The sequence below is a fragment of the Nyctibius grandis genome, chromosome 8, assembly GCF_013368605.1.
Source record: "Nyctibius grandis isolate bNycGra1 chromosome 8, bNycGra1.pri, whole genome shotgun sequence".
Classification (NCBI taxonomy): domain Eukaryota; kingdom Metazoa; phylum Chordata; class Aves; order Nyctibiiformes; family Nyctibiidae; genus Nyctibius; species Nyctibius grandis.
The window spans coordinates 28,682,169-28,700,531 of record NC_090665.1 but is presented as its reverse complement, the minus strand read 5'-3'; the positions used below and the strand labels follow the sequence as shown (position 1 = coordinate 28,700,531).

The 18,363-nt window shown below is 37.1% G+C and overlaps 1 protein-coding gene across 1 annotated transcript; it reads right to left on the bottom strand.

Annotated features, from left to right (window-relative positions):
• Positions 1–1,120: 1,120 nt before the first annotated feature.
• VCAM1 (vascular cell adhesion molecule 1) lies at positions 1,121–7,819 on the bottom strand. The gene is made up of 7 exons (XM_068407082.1): positions 7,474–7,819; positions 6,436–6,753; positions 5,553–5,825; positions 4,678–4,944; positions 3,965–4,231; positions 2,162–2,432; positions 1,121–1,289 (listed from the first exon to the last, which is right to left on the bottom strand). Exons 1-7 carry the CDS (start codon positions 7,817–7,819, stop codon positions 1,121–1,123), a joined length of 1,911 nt encoding a protein of 636 aa, XP_068263183.1.
• Positions 7,820–18,363: the final 10,544 nt, after the last annotated feature.

Sequence of the window (18,363 nt, the reverse complement as noted above, 5' to 3'; positions counted from 1 at the left end):
CATGCAGGCACCGGTTGTATATTAAAGGGAAAGTTGTCAGGCGAGTGGTTTAGTTTTCCACAGTGAGCAGCCTGGGAAGGGCATTTCTTCAGGGAACAACTCAACCACCATTGCTGAGGCTGCACAGATTTTGCCTCTCCCCTGTGCCTATGCCTTTAGGTTGCTGCCTGCCTTGCTTGTGCCTTTACAGCTAGGGCTTCCCATGACACTCGAATCTGCTGTTGCTAAGGATAGTAGTTTTCATTGGTTCCTTCCACAGGAACATATATTCTGACATAATCTTCATCAAGAATCACTAGGGGGATCTCATCAAAAAAACCTTCTGGTAGTTTTATTTTGCAGTGGAAATCTGTAAAGCATATTTGTCAGCAGCTTATATTCTAAATGAAGGGTCTGATTTGGCTCATCATGAAATAACAGAATTCTGACATTGATTTGAGAATGACTAAACCCTACAAAAATACCTCAGCTGTTCTAAAACTAACTAGACTATAATCCCAGACACTTTCTGAATATTATTTTAAAAAAATGTTTCACAAATGAGCCTTAAGATCTTAAAATAATTTAAATTAATTAGAAATGCATAGCCCAGTGATTGTGTAACTTCATTGAAGGTACAGAGTTTATGACAACATGAGTGAAAAGAGAACATTTTCCAAACACTACCACAAGCAGACAAATTATATTAAAAACATTTACTCTGTAGAGTAATACAAAATAAAACATCATCATCTGATCAGCTCAAGTAATGCTTGAGCAAAGCTCTGTCTTTGAATTAACACCATTTCTCTGTACAGTTGCAGTAAGACTGCAATTTTAGAAACTGATATTCTGTTGAACATATTTATAACACAAATTATACACTATGTACAAACCTAGTTCTCCAAGGAACTCCTTGTTCATCATGCTTCAACACAGAAGTGATTTACCAATTTATAGGACAGGATGTTAGCTTTCTCTTTAATTTAAATACTGAAATACTTATCAAAACATGAAAAAAAATCCATTTGCTATCACATAGCGGTGTTCTTAAGTCACTTATTTGTTACCATATGTTATAGAAGAGTAGAACCAGTCACAACAATAAATAACATTGCTTATTATGAACTTAGACTTATATTCATGCGATCACACTTTCAGCCTGAGTGCTTTTACAAGACTGTAGGATCCATTTATCTTTGCTTTTCTTGACACGTAGATCAAAATTGCAACTACAGGTACTGCTATTGCTGTTACACAGGAGAACGCAATAATCAGTGGTATCATTTGATTTGATTTTTCCAATCTTCCTGAAAATGGAGACCAAAGGAGAAAAAAGTTGTGTAAAAACTGATTGAAACAGATACATGTATATTACTGTAAAAACAGTGTTATTAATGACCTTCATTTGGAACACTATTTCTGTTTTCATGCACAAAGCACATTTCACAGAATCACAGAACGGTTAGGGTTGGAAGGGACCTCTGGAGATCATCTAGTCCAACCCCCTGCCAAAGCAGATTCACCCAGAGTACGTTGCACAGGGTCGCGTGCAGGTGGGTTTTGAGTATCTCCGGAGAGGGAGACTCCACAACCTCCCTGGGCAGCCTATTTCAAAACATTTTCTTTCCTTATGCTTTTTTCTTTAGTAACTCCATATTACACACTTTAATTCCTAGCCACTCTCTTGGTCTTGAATTTGCTATGCAAGTTCAAACCCATCTGATATAATCTACAATGAAGAATACCGTGGAGTTCATGAAGAATACAAGAATATCCCGTATTTTACCCAGGAAACATCTGGGGACATTTCTGCCCCCTGGAAACAACGCTTCAGGAGAAGACCATGTTTTAAAAGCCCAATCTTTAGATCTTTTTGTGAAATAGAACTTCCTCTGGATTAGTCTCACTGCTTATGCATGTGGACAGAAATGTAGCCAGAATCCACCTTTTTTCTGGCCCTACCTTTAAAGCTACTGCACCAACTCAGGTAAGAGAGACAATAACATCCACACTGAAAGGAGGTTAAATACAGTTTATTCTCACCAGCTGTTCTATTATTTGTTTTGATTTTGTTTTTTTTTTTTAGGTTAACTGCAGTATTGTTGCACAAGGATCAGCCATGAACTAGCTGCGCTCTCCTTGACACAAAATTCATTAGGAAGTACAAAGTAGGATCTACCTACCTACAACAGCTATATCAATCACCTGGATGTTGTTTCCAACCTCATTGAAAACATCAAGTAAATATCTGCCTGTATCATTTTTGGTGACATTGTAGAGTATAAAGGTTCCATTCACTGATGGCAGAATAATTTCTTTCTCCTGATGGACTTTTTTCAGGACCATCTGTGATGGTGGGTTACTGTATGTGCTACATGTAATAGTGACATTTTCTCCTTCTTTAACATTTTCTGATGGATATACTAACACAGTAATATTTTGTGGAGGAACTGAAAATAAAAGAAATGCAAGGTAGGATTTAGCAACAAACAGAAGCAAAAAACTCATGAGGTATCAGCAGCTTGTACACACAAAGTACTAACCCAGTTAATGAATTCACTATAATATTCGAGCACATAGCTTTAGACACTACTCTGTCACTAGCTATCCTTCACACACTGCAGTCAACAACAGCTGACAGAAAGAACATTTTAGCAATTGATGTTGCATATCTTTTACATTACATGGAGCCTTTTCTTCTTTTCTTATTTTAAATTCACTGTTTTTTCATTTGAGTTCATGAAATGACACAGACCAACAAACCTAGAGGTTGATGTCTTTTTTCAATAGAAGAGAAATAGAAAGGGCAAAGGAAGGAGTTCTAGAATAGAATTTTTTTCACTAGGTTCCACAATTCTACATCCTGTTTTCAAAAGTGGAAGCGGAACTATGAAAAATTTTGAAGCAGCAATTATTTTGTGCATCTGCCGTTTTGGACAGAAGTTTTCATTAGCACTAAGATCCTACCACTTATGACAAGAACCTGTGTAACTCATCTCAGTTTTTTTAAAGACAATTCATTCTTAATGGAATCGAAGTGAAGATGTCATTCTGTCTGTCTAAAACAAATCCTAATATTCACTCTGTACAGTAGTTATTTTAACTAACCTTTGACATAAAGTACTATGTGCTGAGACTGCTCTCCCAGTTCATTAATTATATGCATTCATACGTTCCTGCATCCTTTAGCTGAGGCCTGTCTATGGTATATTTGCCATCTACTGTTTCAAGGGTTGTGATCTCATTACCTATTTTCTTTCACTGAGTACTCTGAACAGATGTAACATCCACAGATGTGCAAGAGATGGTAACACTTTCTCCTTCTATCACTGCACTTGAAGGGAAAACTGGAAGTGTATTTTTTGGTGCAGCTATAAAAATAGTAAAGAATAAGGAAGAGAGAGGGATTAGTGACAGAAGTGATCCCTAAGCAATACACTGCTGCCATACAATAAACAGAAGCAGCAGGGCTAAAGCAGAGAAGTCTGCTTACTACTGAAAATGGAACTTTGCTATCATTGCATGTAGGTTGACAAATCAGCATTTGCTAAATGCAGCTTGCGAGAACAGGATAAAGAGTCATAATTTAAAGGACAGTTAAGGGGCTTTAATACACCTCCACAGAGAAGTTTCAGCAGGTACTTTCTCTTTGACTCTTTTGCATGCAGGTATCTGGATCCTCCACTGAGACCTATTTGGAAGAAAATATAGGCACTGCATAGCTGCTTTGCCTCATCCATACATTTGCCAATTGGAAGGAGTGATGGAAAGCTCAACTGACAGGAGAACTTTCCATAAGCTATTTGTACTAAGGCAGATTTCACCCTTCATTGTTTAAAGCTTCCTAAATGACTTAATGACATTAGGGCCACCTTTTAACTCCATTGATAACAAAGGCAGAATTCCCCCATCCTTCACAGAACTAGATCTGGACCTAAAATACATAAAACAAAAAACTTGTTTTCTGTCTTGTTCTACTAACCTTGAACAAGTAATTTCACAGCTTTTTCTTCTTTGCCGAACTGGTTATAAGCTTCGCATTCATAAAGCCCCACATCTTGGCTTTTTATGTTCTGTATAGTTAAAGTTGCATCTTTAAAAATTTTCTCAGACTCCCCAGTGGCCGCCTTTTTCTTCCAAGAGATCACTGGAGCTGGATTACCAGAACTAGTACATTTCATTGTCACAGTTTCTCCTTCTTTAACAGCAGTAGCAGGGATAACAGAGATCATTGTATGCTTCGGTCCATCTGAAAGGAAGAATCCTGTAGCTAATAATCATTGGATTTTTTAGAGATGAATACAACATGCCCTACTGGATGCCAGGTTGTCGGCCTCCCAAAGTTAATTTCTTTTTCATTCTCAGAATAAGTAAAGCACACAGTATCAGAGCTTCCATACAAACTCTCTACAGCCTAAACGTACTAACCAAGTACTTCTAACCAAGAAAGTTAAAAAGGTAGATCAGTTTCTCGCTCATTCAGATCCTGACTTAAGACTGTCATTACATTAAAGATTTCATGTCTTTGTTTTGCTCATCAGCACCACTCCTTTCTTTGGGGAAGAGTACAGGACTATGCTGATTTTTTCGTACTCACAGGGTTTTATTTAGTTTGATGGTTACATTTGTCACTGAAGTAAGTGGAGAATTAACTAATTATTTTTAAATGATTGGGAAAGCATTACACATACTTACATTTCACATTAAGTGTTATTTCACTTTTACTTTTCCCAAACTTATTTTCTGCTACACATTCATAGTCTCCTCCATTTAGGAACGTCACAGATGGAAGAAGGAGAATTCTCCCCTCACTGTAAGATCCCATGTCTGCACTGTCAGATTTTCTCCTTAAAATAATCTTGGGAGGAGGGTTACTCTCAGCAGAACATTGTATGGAAACATTTTCTCCTTCTTGAACTGTTGTAGAGGGCTCAATGGAGAGTTCTGCAATGTTTGGAGCACCTGCATGACAGAAGAGAAGGCTGTTATTCTAATGCAAAAGTACTAAAGGCAGAGAGGGTTTTAAGAAAGCATGAATTGCTTGCCCAAGGATCTGTTCATTTTTGGTTTGGTCCTAGGCTCCATCTGAGACTTTTGGCTCTATTGAAACTGTCGCAATAATAATAATAGTAATAATAATTATAATGTCCCAAATAGCTTTACTGTTAAATGACTACTACATTTACTACTAATGACTACATCTACTAGTTCAAAGGAGACTGTGATGTCCCTGTGAAATTGCTACGTACTTTAGCATTTCAAGGAAATAACAGTGTCCCCCACACCACCACCTTCTCAGATTCTTTTATCACTTTGAGTGTTGCATTGCAGGAAATTTATAGAGGTATGCATGTACAACAGCAGCACAGAGAGAATTAGCTGAAAGTTAAGCACAGAAATGAAAAGCACAGCCCATGAAGAGCAGCAGTAAATTGAAAGCTAAATCCTGAATACATAACAAAGGCGGACCCATAATTTCCTAATTTTCAGTGTTTCAGCATCCTCCAACCCAACAGGCAGCTGCCAGTTGGGTACTGGGTAATACAAGCTAAACTCAAGAAGACTTGTACCTTGTATAACAATGTCCACAGTGGCTTTCTCTGTTTTATTAGTTACCAGATTAATTACTTCACAGATATACAGTCCTGAATCAGTGAAACGGGCATGAGGAATAGAAAGGACATTGTTTTCTATCAGATGCTGAATGCTTTCCTCAGCCAGATGTTTCCTCCAAACTATTTGTGGTGGTGGATTACTCTCAGTCACACAAGTGAGTTTTAGAGTGTCTCCTTCCATTGGCAAGTTGCCTGGAGATGCAGTAATGATCGTATTTTGTGGACCAACTGGAAGAGAACAAAAGAGAAATAAGGTCAGTAAGTTAATGAAGAATGACGCGCACATCTTTAACACTAGCTTCTCTAGAGGCACATTTCACACAATACCAAGAAAAAATGAATAATATGTATTCCAGTGGAACAATTTTTTCAGACTTGGTAAGACATTTAGCTTCCAGCTTCGAAAGCTAAGATAGACAAAATGTGTACAAATTTTTTTTTTTCACTCTTATATTTGTCTCCCTACTGTTCAGGACTATAAACTTGGAACTGCTAAGCATAAAATGGCAATTTTAAAAACAATTGTTTATCTGCATGCTGCCATTTTTCTTCTGGTCTTTAGTTTCTGACTGAGCACCAGTGCCCAAGGTGAGAGAGTGAGAGAGGATTCACTAAAGCATTGCCTAACTTCTGTCATGAACAACAGTGGGTATTTAATGACTCAGTGACCGTAACTGAATAAAACAGAATTCAACTGAATACAATAGATTATCTACAAAAAAAATATAGATAAGAAGTGCAGATTCTAAATTATTTATAGCACACACTTTGTAAACCCATTCCATGAAACAACATTAAACAGTACTTGGTGTGAAAGCTCTAGAATAAAAATACTTACAGTTTGCATTCAGTTTCTGAGAAGTTACTCTTTCTTTGGGTTCAAAGTCCATGTTAGCAATTGGTAACTTGGCCACACAGGTGATCTCTTTCCCAATATCTTCAGCCGTGGGATTAAATGAATATGTCACAGTTTTGGTCTCTGTATTAGTGCTGTCATCTTCATAGAAATTTTTCTCATGAACAACATGCTCCTCTTTCTTTAGGAGTACTTCCAGGTGATGAGAAGGATACACATCAGGAATTTTACAGATGACAGTGACTCGTTCTCCAGCAACTAAAGATGGGCTGATCTCAATGATAGGATCACTGGGGAAAGCTAAAAGAATAAAATCCATTTCTTTAGTCTAGCAGAGATGAGCTCTAGGGTCAACAAAAGAGCAAGATTCAGACATCAAACATCTTGAGTTTAGAGGCATTCAGAACATGACATTATATCAACTTTATGACAAGACATATCTTGATATGAAGACACACAGGTCTTTTATAAGCAGTTTGTACACTAACAGGAATTATATTTGTTCAATTGTTGAAATATGATCACAAATGATCTAATAAGATCCAGCAAGGCACCTAGGCAGTGATACAGCTGCCTAAATATAGGCATCCAGAGCAATTCATACACTAATGGTATCCTGTTTTCTGTGCTGGTAAGTTTAGACATCTGAATCACTCCCCTGCAAACTGCAAAGGCTTTGATTAGGTGCTCTCCACTTGCAGGTTTCCCTAATATATATATCTCAACCACATTGGTTGTTTTTTTTTTTCCCCAGCTCTACAAATGTTTTGGGGAGTCAGGTTTTCAAGTATTACCAAGAATAAGAATAAATAAGACCAGTACATACTACCTTCAGTGCAGAAAGATAAGCAGAAAGGGGCTGAGAGTCCCGAACAGACAGATAAAAGAATTTTACAAGCAAATATATGTTGAGCTATAGCAGACTCATTATCAGTTAACTACCAACCATGATATCTAAAAAAAATTATTGATTTTTTAAGAATGTGTACTACTTAAAGAGAATTTTACATTTTTACTTACAGTAAAGTTCAACTTTGATATTCTTCTCTTTTTTCTCTTTCTCACCACAGAAGACAGTACACACATAATGATGAGAATTCACAATGCTAACTGGATTCATAGTCAAGGTAGAGTATGTCCTATAGTTGTTCACTGTTCCTCCAAGGGGGTTGTCCATCTGGGTCCTCCAGGAAAAACTTGGTGATGCACAGCCAGTACTATTGCATGTGAGTATGAGTGTTTCTCCAATCTGTGCAACAATTCTGTTAGCAGGTATAATCTCCATTTCAAAAGCTTTAACTACAATAGGGAGAACATACATAAACTCAGTAGCATTCTCAACATTTATTTTCCCATTTCCTCTCATGTTCTACTGTGACACAAGGTCATTACTTTGCAAGTTTACTTTACAGTTGTGGGGAGGTTAAACTAATAAAGCTCATACAGTGGTTTACATCTCTAAAATCCTCCATAAACATTGCTATTTTTGTCAAAGATAATACAGACTCAGATGACTCTAACAGACAGTTCTCATATATAAAATGGCATAAACCCAATGCTGTCAGTGAAAATAAATGCATTGGCACAATATGACTTTTCTGTCAGGTGGATCTGGTTCTAAAACTTTGTGACATTTAAGGGGAGGAGTGGTAAGTAAGATAGCAAGGACAACTGCAGAATCATGTTCAACAGGACATACAGTACCAAACTTGACTGATACCATCAGGAATGACAGTAAAAATCAAACATGCAGTGATACACTGCAGTTGTCTCCTAGACTGTCTTTTAGCAAACTCAGTAAGAAAATGACTGTGTCATTGCAGAGCACAGAAAAGCTCGAAGTAAATGTCAAAAAAAGCTTCCTGACATTTTGACAGAACTACTTAATTGAGAGTTGTATTCACAGCAATGTACTTCTCTTTGTTCCAGTTGCTTTTAAAGATCAAACAGTAAATTGTAGGTCAGTTTACACTTAACAAAATTAAAAACAAATAAAGCAAACACACCCCCCCACCTCTCCCCGCAACTTACCAGTCACTAACACATAAAAAATTATTAGCACAGCTTGGCTTGTTCTTCCCATCTCTTTTAACACTTGTAATTGCTGAAACTTGGTAAAGAAAGTAAATTCAAAAGCCTTGCTTTCTATTTTCTGTGAAGAAGTAGCACAGTGAGATCCTGCTGCTCTGCAACAGTTTATTAGACTAGCTCCAGCGCGCTCTTTATAAAGGCTCTCCTCGAGGTGGGGTGGGAAATCCCCGGACGGGAAGTCCAGCGGCGGGAGGCAGATACCACAGCGGCTGTGCGCTCAGCCCAGCGCCCGCGGCTGCTTTTGCCACGGGGAAACAATAAATATTAACACTTGTAATACAGTGCTTACTAGACTTTAAAAGACCAAGTCAAGATCTGATCCTGCAAACAACTGATAAAATGAAAGAATAAGGGTAATTCCAAGTAATTGAATGGCACTATATCTCAGATGGAAAAGTTATTCAAGTTTGCTTTCAGTGCAAATATTTTTGTAGCGCTGAGTCTTGAGGATACTTCTAACAATACTCAATTCTGTAAATATCTTTACCTAACTCAGTATTCCCCTTGAAAACTGTGCTACTCATTTAAGAGGTGATGTTACTCACATTCCTAAGTATTTTTGATCCCTAAAAATGAAGAAATAAGCCACATAATAGAAGTCTGCAGATCCAACTTGATCAGCTTGAATCAGGCTCATCCTGTTCAGATGAATTGAACGAACTACTTTTCCCAATTCCACTTTTAAAATGACTCTAAAAAAAAAAAAGACTCTAAAATGACTCTAAAAATGTCCCTCTTTCAAGATGCGACTAGTACGCATTGCATTACTGATATGCCTCTCAGATCTCTTATGTGCCGTTTATGAATAATTGTAGCACAGCAGTTAATAATACAACTCTGGGATTATTTTCAGCGTTTGTTTTCCAGTGGGTATACGAATCCAGTTTGGAATATTTCTGAAGACAACTATGACTGGCTAATATAGCAACAATGTTATGAAAAAAACTAAAATAACATTTTCAGTATTTAATTTTCAATTGGGAAATGCTATGAATGCAAAGAATGGTAAAGGTTTCCAAATCTCAGTTGTTTATTTATTCAGCTACTTGAGTAGATCATATTGGTCAATTATGAATCACTAAATAAAAGCAGCAAGAAATTCAAAACAAAACATATATGTTTTTAAAATGTCTCTGGCAAATCGTTTAGTATGTAATAGTTTGGTCATTTGATGTATATGAAATATTGTCATCATATAATATATTTTATAAACAACACAGGTTCAAATATCCAGTAAATGAGTAAAAACTTGGAAAAATAAAGGCTGAAGTAACAATGCTGTAAATGGTAAAGAAATTTAATTGCTGAAAGCTGGCGCTACATCAACCTAATACTTTTTGAGCCAAGCAGATTTTATGGTTAATAACCTAGTGCTAGCTCCAAAATACCGTGTTCAGGTGAGAGTAGTACCAGAGGATATAAGGCTCTCGCTGGCTTACAGGCAGCATATCTTCTTCAGGAACTATTTTTCCTGCTTTTTCCCTGACTGCAGCTGCCCCTACATTTGTATCCTCATCAAAGGATAGCTGGACAGTACAAGCTGCTACAGAAACACCAAAGCACATTGTAATAAGTACATTTATGATTCTGTCAAAGACCTTATGCTAGGTACAATAAGAAGCATCAACCACTTTTTTCATACACATATCATAAACTCATAAATATAAAATGATTGTGGGAAAATAAAACTGTGATCTCAGGTAGAAAGTATGTCTTAAAAATAATAATAATTAATAATAACAATATTCAGAAATATGGAAAAACTAAACAAGACAACCCAAGAATTGCCCAGAAGACAATAAAACAGGGAAATCTGAAGCACCTAGCAACACCTAACCAAAAGTCACTAAAGCTGAAGTTCACCAAAACTGCCACAGTGGATTCTCCCATAATATTTTTATTATCATCATCATCATTGTTTTTATCAGAGGAGGAGGAGGAGGAGGAATAAGAAACAAAATTCTCATAAGTCTCAGGACATGCAAGCAGAGTACTGTTCTGGAACTACTGTTATCACATCCAGAAACCCAAAAATCTATCCAGAGTAGGTAACAACATCTACAGAATGTGATTTTACTTCACAGAAAAGGGTTTTGTTGAAGAAAAGTGCACACTCTTAGTTAAGTTGCAAATAAATACTTTTTAATCATAGGCAGAGAGAAGCAAGAAATCAAACTCTTCTGCTTTGACTGTTTAAATAATCATAGGCTAAGCTGAAGGAGAAAAGGCAAAACTTCCCTGTTTCTGGGAAATCAGTCTCTAGATACAAAAAGATTTAAATGTAGGAGGCCATATCCGCATGCTGGAAAAATTGTAATCAAGTCCTTCATCAGATAACATGAAATAGGAAATAACTCTGATCCAGTGCTTAGTCAATTAAACTGGACAGCTGCCATTAACTTTCCTGGAGCTGGATCCTTACCAGAGCAACTACAATACTGAGTGATCGGACAAATTTAACTCAGACAGTATAGGTAAGAGCAGGGTTAGCCAACAAATATTACTCAAGGAAGTACAGATCTGGCAAGAAATTTAAAAATTTCTTAAAACTTGCTCTTTAACCAACTTCAAATGTGAACCTTCTAAGTATTTTAAAAAGAACATGTACTTTACTGCTGCTTCTACTATCCTCAGCATAAACCTGCAAACAGAAAAATGGGCACCAAGTTTGCTTATTTTTAGAGCTGACTGTTCTGTCTGAAAACAGAGACCAGCTGACAAGTTTTAGCAGTTGACCTCAAGAGTTCAGATAATCTAGGTTTTTATTCAAATAGAGGAGGATGCTGGGGATAAAAGTAGAGGATGTATCTAGATTCACAGTGAGATCAAGTATTATAGGATCAACTGGAAGAATTTCTGACACATGCAGAGCATAATGAAGACTGGAATGCAACAAGTATTACAAAAATATTACTAAAGGCAAAAGAGGTTGAAAGAATTAAGCACTGCGATGTAAATATATGTTTTTCAATACATCTAGTAATCAAAAGAGACTTTTGTCAGGCTTTGATGGACAAACAAAGATAAAACAGTTGTGTGTCTCAGAAGGGAGTTTGGAAATACTGAACACGTCATTTTTGGCTTGGCATCAGAAAATACAAATGCCCTTCAGGAAACCGAAACTTACTTCAGACTTTTCTGGAATGTAAGAAGAGAAAACCATTTCAGAACTGTGGTAAGCATTTGCTTTAGCTCATACTTCTACAACCCTGCTAAATACCTATATGATGAACTTCAATTCATTTCCTCTAGACAAAAGAGATCACAAGTTGTTGATACCTTAATGAATTATTTGATCAAAATGAATGTTACGCAACATGTTAGTTATCCAACATTTCTAACCCTCTTCCTGCATTTTTAATGTACTGAACTGTCTCATGGAGGCTATTAGAGGAAAGCTGAAAGACTAAATCTCATGCAGAATTTGGTCTCTTAAAACCATCATCACTGGTTTTGTGATTTATGGCCAAGGACCTATGGAGGAGTAATCCTTCTCTTTTGACAGAGGAGATTTAAGAAAAAGGTAGAAGAAAACTCATATAATTCGACATTCTGTTTCCTGTGACAGCAATAAAATGCTTCATGGCATTTCATCCCAACACCTGCATCTAGAGAAATCATTTGGGATTTCTGCTAAAAATGTCCAGTGCTGGAATAATAACTTCTACACAGGGCTCCAACACAGAAACATATGCAACTTCTTTATTACTAAGCATCTTTGTATCCCATCAGCTTGTAAGGGCAGAATCCGTGGAAGGCATGGCATTCAGGTGAGAAGATGCAGCTAAGTCTGACTCAACAATTCTTCAGCCTCAGATCATAGAGATATTGCAGCAAGTTCATAGTTTGGTCCCCCTTTCAAACTACAGCCCTCACCCATCTCATGAAAGATCTCCTTGGGATGCGCACTGGATGTCCAAGTATAAGAAAGCCATTTACGGAGCTTCTGATGCTTTATGGAAGCAATTGGGATCACAGAATCACAGAATCAACCAGGTTGGAAGAGACCTCTGGGATCAGCGAGTCCAACCATTGCCCTGACACCACCCTGTCAACTAGACCATGGCACTAAGTGCCATGTCCAGTCTTTTCTTAAACACATACAGAGATGGTGACTCCACCACCTCCCTGGGCAGCCCATTCCAATGTCTAATGACCCTTTCTGAAAAGAAATTCTTCCTAATGTCCAACCTGAACCTCCCCTGGCGAAGCTTGAGGCTGTGTCCTCTTGTCCTATCGCTAGTTGCCTGGGAGAAGAGGCCGACTCCCACTTCACTACAACCTCCCTTCAGGTAGTTGTAGACAGGATGGAAAGCTTTCACCCTGTGCAAAGAGTGTCTGATACCTCCACAGTACAATCATGCCTAAAGAATAAAAGCAAGAGGAATATACTGTAACTCAAATTAGAACTATTCTTGGAGCGAAAACATATCTGCATCAACAAAGAAGGAACGCCCTTCAGGTACCACATCCAAGGTAACACCTTTAATATGGTCATACTTGATCAAGTAACTGAAAAAACATGAACCTGGAGGACATGTATGAATACTGTTAACTATTTGGCTTATAGAGTAGATAATGATCTGCCAGCCTCAAAGTTTTCAGTTCTCAGCAACTTTAACAGCCTGCTATATGGGTTATATACTGTCTTTCCTTTCTCAGTGCCTCCTGGCTTTTTGGTTCCCAGAGCTTCCCTGACCCTTTGCTTTCCCTAACTCCCTCCACCTTCTTTCTCATCACCTGACAATAATACAACCTCTGTATAGCCCTCAAGAAGGGGAGGAGAGCATCACTGACTCCCTATAATTTTCATCTCTGGATGGGAAGGATGAGATCTACATGTAGATCTATTTAAAGGGTTCTGTCTGTTTCAGGAATTGTAACTTTGTTCCTAGCTAGAAAAAGAACACCGACGCATTACCCTGTAACCCACATCACACCTTACAATTGTACTCCACATCTAACTTGTCATCTACTGATAAAGGGGAAAAAAGAAACAACTTAAGAAAGTTTTATCATCTGCTTCTTTCCCTTTTCTGGAATTTCTGAAATACTGTATATAAAAATAAATGCATCTACTTCCTTCATTGTCTTTCTCAGGCACCAGCTCCCTGGCTATAATATTTCCTGTTTGGTTAGTCTGAAGGCATCCAGAATCCACAAAAGATGTCAAATAAAATAATACAGAAGCATGATAACTTGCACAGATAACAAGATAGCTAATTTCTTATTTTCTTCTATTCAGAGGCACTGTCTATTTCACTTCACAGAAGGAAGGAGAAGTTCATCTAAAAAATAAACAGAAGCCACTAGAGAAAAAAGTCCCTACTTTTAATCTTAGTCTTTTGTTGCTGGCAAAAAACAAGCTGTGGAAATTCCAAATCTTATTTCTAAAAAAAAAGAAAGTATGATTTTAGTGATGCTGGATCTAAAAGTGAAACTGTTGAATAGCCTTTAAATCCACATACTTAGAGTGCCAAATACTGTACTGTAAGTCAAACTTTGTTAGTTTGGGTAGCTGAGTTTCTATTGTCTTCATAGCAACATATGTAAAAAAAAGTTTCCATTTTGAAATATTCTGCAGTGTATATCAAGAGCCAAATTCAAATACAAGACTTGGAGTATTCAAAATCTCTTCAGGAATTCTGAAGTGAGAGCTCAGATCTACTTTTATTTTGAGCCAAATATACTGAGACATGTCAAAGTCATCTGCTCTCACTGGAATTATAGCTGTTCAGGCAAAACTCATTCAAAATGGTCAGAGTAAAAAAATAAAGTGGGATTTGGGTCAAAGTGCAGATGCTGGCTAGGACTTGGGAAATGGCAAGATAAAGTCAGATGAAAACATTTCACAAGGAATATGACCAATTTACTTAATTCCCCCAACACTCTACATGAAATTCCAATACCACTAAATATCGTTGTGTACCTCATTAAGGCCAGCATTTCACATGATTAGGTGAAGTTAATCAAGAAGAGGGTGGAGAACTTATTGACGAAGCTTTGTTATTACTCACCAGCAGCTGCTCTCCAAGGCCCTTGTAGATCCTTGACTATGGGAAAATGGAGATCAGTCACTTCCCTACTTCACAGAATCATAGAATGGTTTGGGTTGGAAGGGGCCTTAAAGATCACCTAGTTCCAACCCTCATGCCATGGGCAGGGACACCTTCCACTAGACCAGGTTGCTCAAAGCCCCATCCAACCTGACTTTGCACACTTCCAGGGAGGGGGCATCCACAACTTCTCTGGGCAACCTGTTCCAGTGTCTCACCACCCTCACAGTAAAGAATTTCTTCCTAATATCTAATCTAAATCTGCCCTCTTTCAGTTTATTCCTGCTTTTCAGTCATGAGGTACATGTATGTCTGTATGGACTCTGAAAGACAAGGGATGATGAGAGCAAGATCTGTAACAGACCATTCCAGCTGGAACAAATGCAGAACTTGGATTCTCCTAGACAGGCTACTGATAACTGCACTGCTGCTAATTGATTATCCTTCAACTTGTCTATCACAGATGATATTCTTTATTCTCTTACAATGATTCATATTCTGAAGAGCTGTGTTCAGCTGTATAGATGCTATTTTTGCTGCACTGCATTATATAAATGATATCTTTGTCCACAAAGAGGAATTCCAAAAGGAATTAAATGACTTAACATTGCATGATTCAAGAATGGCAATTTTCAAATCTTCCATATGGGTGAGGATTACAGGGATTGCTCAAATTTTTAAATCTTCTTTTTTTTAAAAGACACAAAAGGAAATCTATCTTTTGTCTAGATATTGTGACGTTTCCCTCTCTGGAAGTGGACTTAAAAATTCAAAAGAAAATGACCCTCCAAATAGAAACAAGAAGGAACGAAGTGATTTTTACTTCCATCAAGCCAAAATGACAAGTATCCAAGAGAAAGCATTTTGCAGCAGCAAAATATGCATGTTTGTGTGTGTGTACATATACTAAAAAACCAAGTGACACTTAAAGCCAGCTGCAAGTCTGTTAAGGATGCAGCACCTTTCCTTAATCTCTTGAATGTGCTCTAGCCTAAATCAACAACATGCTGTTTTGGTACGTAAACTATTTCTCCCTCTCATTTTTTCCACTCAGAGTTAAGTACGATCTTAACTACTTGCTTGGTTAATACTTTCATGGAAGTAATATGCTAATGTAGGAGTAGCTAAGTGACAAAAACCACGGGCAGCTGAGTTTTTCTAGAGTAAGAAAGATGCAAGTTGCTAGGATTTATTTTCCCTTTCAAGACAAATACTTGGCTAGGCATCAAAGCCCCAATCCTTGTTGTCTGATATAGACAGCTGAGCAAGAATGACTTTCATAGTTTTGTCACCCTCTATCATAGACCATGTCACCCTCTGATAAGAGAGGCAACTTGAGAAATGTGACACGTGTTTGAAATTGCTGTCAGGCAGGATAAAGGTCTGTGCTGAATTAGCTTTAGAAATGTCTGTCTTTCAACATTCCCATGCTTCTTAGCCAAGGATCCCTCCTGAAAATTCCCAGAATTTTATGTGAATACCAATTATTAAGGAACGGATCGTTTAATGACCCTTTTGGTTGGATAAATTTTGCCTCTATTGACTTAATTTCTGACTATAATTACCTCCACAGCATGAGGAAGAGATATTAGTACTTTTCTTCCAACAGCTCAGCTCCAGACAAATGCTCTATCTATATGGTTTTCTGACTGAGGTTCTCTCCCTGCTGAATGAAATCACTGCTGACTGGGTCAGATGCAGCTACTGCTAGGGCTTTCACTTGGAAGCTGGGATATCCTAATGGGAAACAAAACATTTCTGTGCAGTCCACAGTTTCTAAAAGATAAGAAAGACATGTAAATGCTGCATATGTGGTGGTGAATCTTTTAGTGGATCAAGGACGAAATCCAGTTAAATTCTGGTAGGCTCATGAGCTTGAGATTTGTTTTACCTCTATAATGTCATTCTGTATTCAGGATCTCAAGTAGCATGGTGACTTGGTATCTGCAAGACCACCAGGATCAAGGCACAGGAGTTTCCAGGGGCATGTTCAAGGGAGAATTCATTAAGATTTTGAGTAAATTATCTTACACTCAGTTTCCCAGACTATTTGAATGAATACAATTATCTCACACTGAAAAGAAATACTGTCTAGTAATTCTGTATTCTTGATCTAAAGTGTTTGATATAAAAAATATCAGCCTTTAAATGATTTATTATTACATTTTATTACACTGATTCATCTGCTATGGTGCCAAGATCCAGCTTCTGACTTTGCTTTTCTTGCACTTTCAGGTGTTTTGTGACATGACTGTATTGAATTTTCTGGCATGGAGAGATGTTCATTCTACCTCTAAGGTCAGCATATGAACCCTGCTGTAGCTTATGGCTTCAGAAAATGTGTTTGCACCTAGCAAATATATTCTATTAACAATTTAGCATCTCAGACAATTTAAGAAAAAATTGTTTCCTGTTATCCTGCAAATTTGATTTACTAATTTCAATGCTTATTTTTAAATTAATTTTATATACAGTTTATTAATTAGAAAATTAATAAATTAAATTTATTTTAAAAGATGACTAGAAGGTTTTCACATTTGACATAAAGGAGGACTAATTTTCAGGTGGAGTCTATAGTACAGAATGATTACAAGAATGAACAGAAATTTATCACAAGGTTGAAAAGTAAGCAGTGTGTTTAAAAATCCATTTCCAGGGGATGGCAATTACTAAATTAATCTGCACTATTTACTAGTGCCTAATAGATCATCATATTACTATTTTAATACAAGCGGCAACAGTGCTTTCAAAGTTATCAAAAGGATTGGACAGTACAGTTGAAAAAGACCATTAATTTAGACTAAAGCTGCATATTATTATAAAGATGAATAAATGATGAGTTGACAATTTTGCATAACATTCTTTGTAAAGTAAGTTTCTTTTGCGTGAATTAACTGTAAACTTACCTTGATCTTTTATTTTCTTACTCTTCTTTACAAAATTTAATGTTTTAATGAATGCATTTCATACTATGGTATTTGTCTATTTTTGCCAGGATTTGCATTGTACAATATGCCATTTAAGATTCACTTTATCCTTCCGATCCTTTTTTAGACTACCAAAAAACTACCAAAAAAAACCAAGTTCAGTGCTTTGACTGACAGACACAATTCTCTACTGGACTTGACTGGGAATAGCACTTTTCTGGCACATAGCTATAAAGCAAACCATTGTGAATAACTGGAAATCCTGGCAGGATCTAATTAGGAGAAATAGGACATAAAACCAAGCAACAAGTCATCTGTAATTGCTTGGCAATTTCATAATAACCAAGTTATATCAGTTGTAACAATTTCATAGCTATTCTTTAAGGTCACTGAAGGTGAAATGCTATGGAAGTCTAACTTGATATGTGATAGAGAACTTTCAGTTTTATCTTGACTGTAATTGCTCGCTGTCTCTCAAAAGAGAAATGTCGACATTATTCAAAGAGCTTTCTCAAGTACATGGAATTTCAAGACCCTGGAGTGAAAGCGAGTATAACCAGCATTGTCACATCTGGGTTTACAACACACAGAAGTGTTCAGTAATAGTGAGAGCAGCTTTGTGCTTCCCAAACGAATATGGTGTAAGTGCCCAGAAGCCCAAGGCAGCTTTAAAATTTTGCTGTTCAAGAGGAATGAAATCTACTGTTCCTGCCAATGTAATAGTGCTTTCCACAGAGATAAATTTCACAGGCTCTTCTCTGAGAAATTTGCTACTCAACTAAGAAGTTTATTACTCAACATATGCAGGAATGCCAGACACTGCCATGAACTTATTT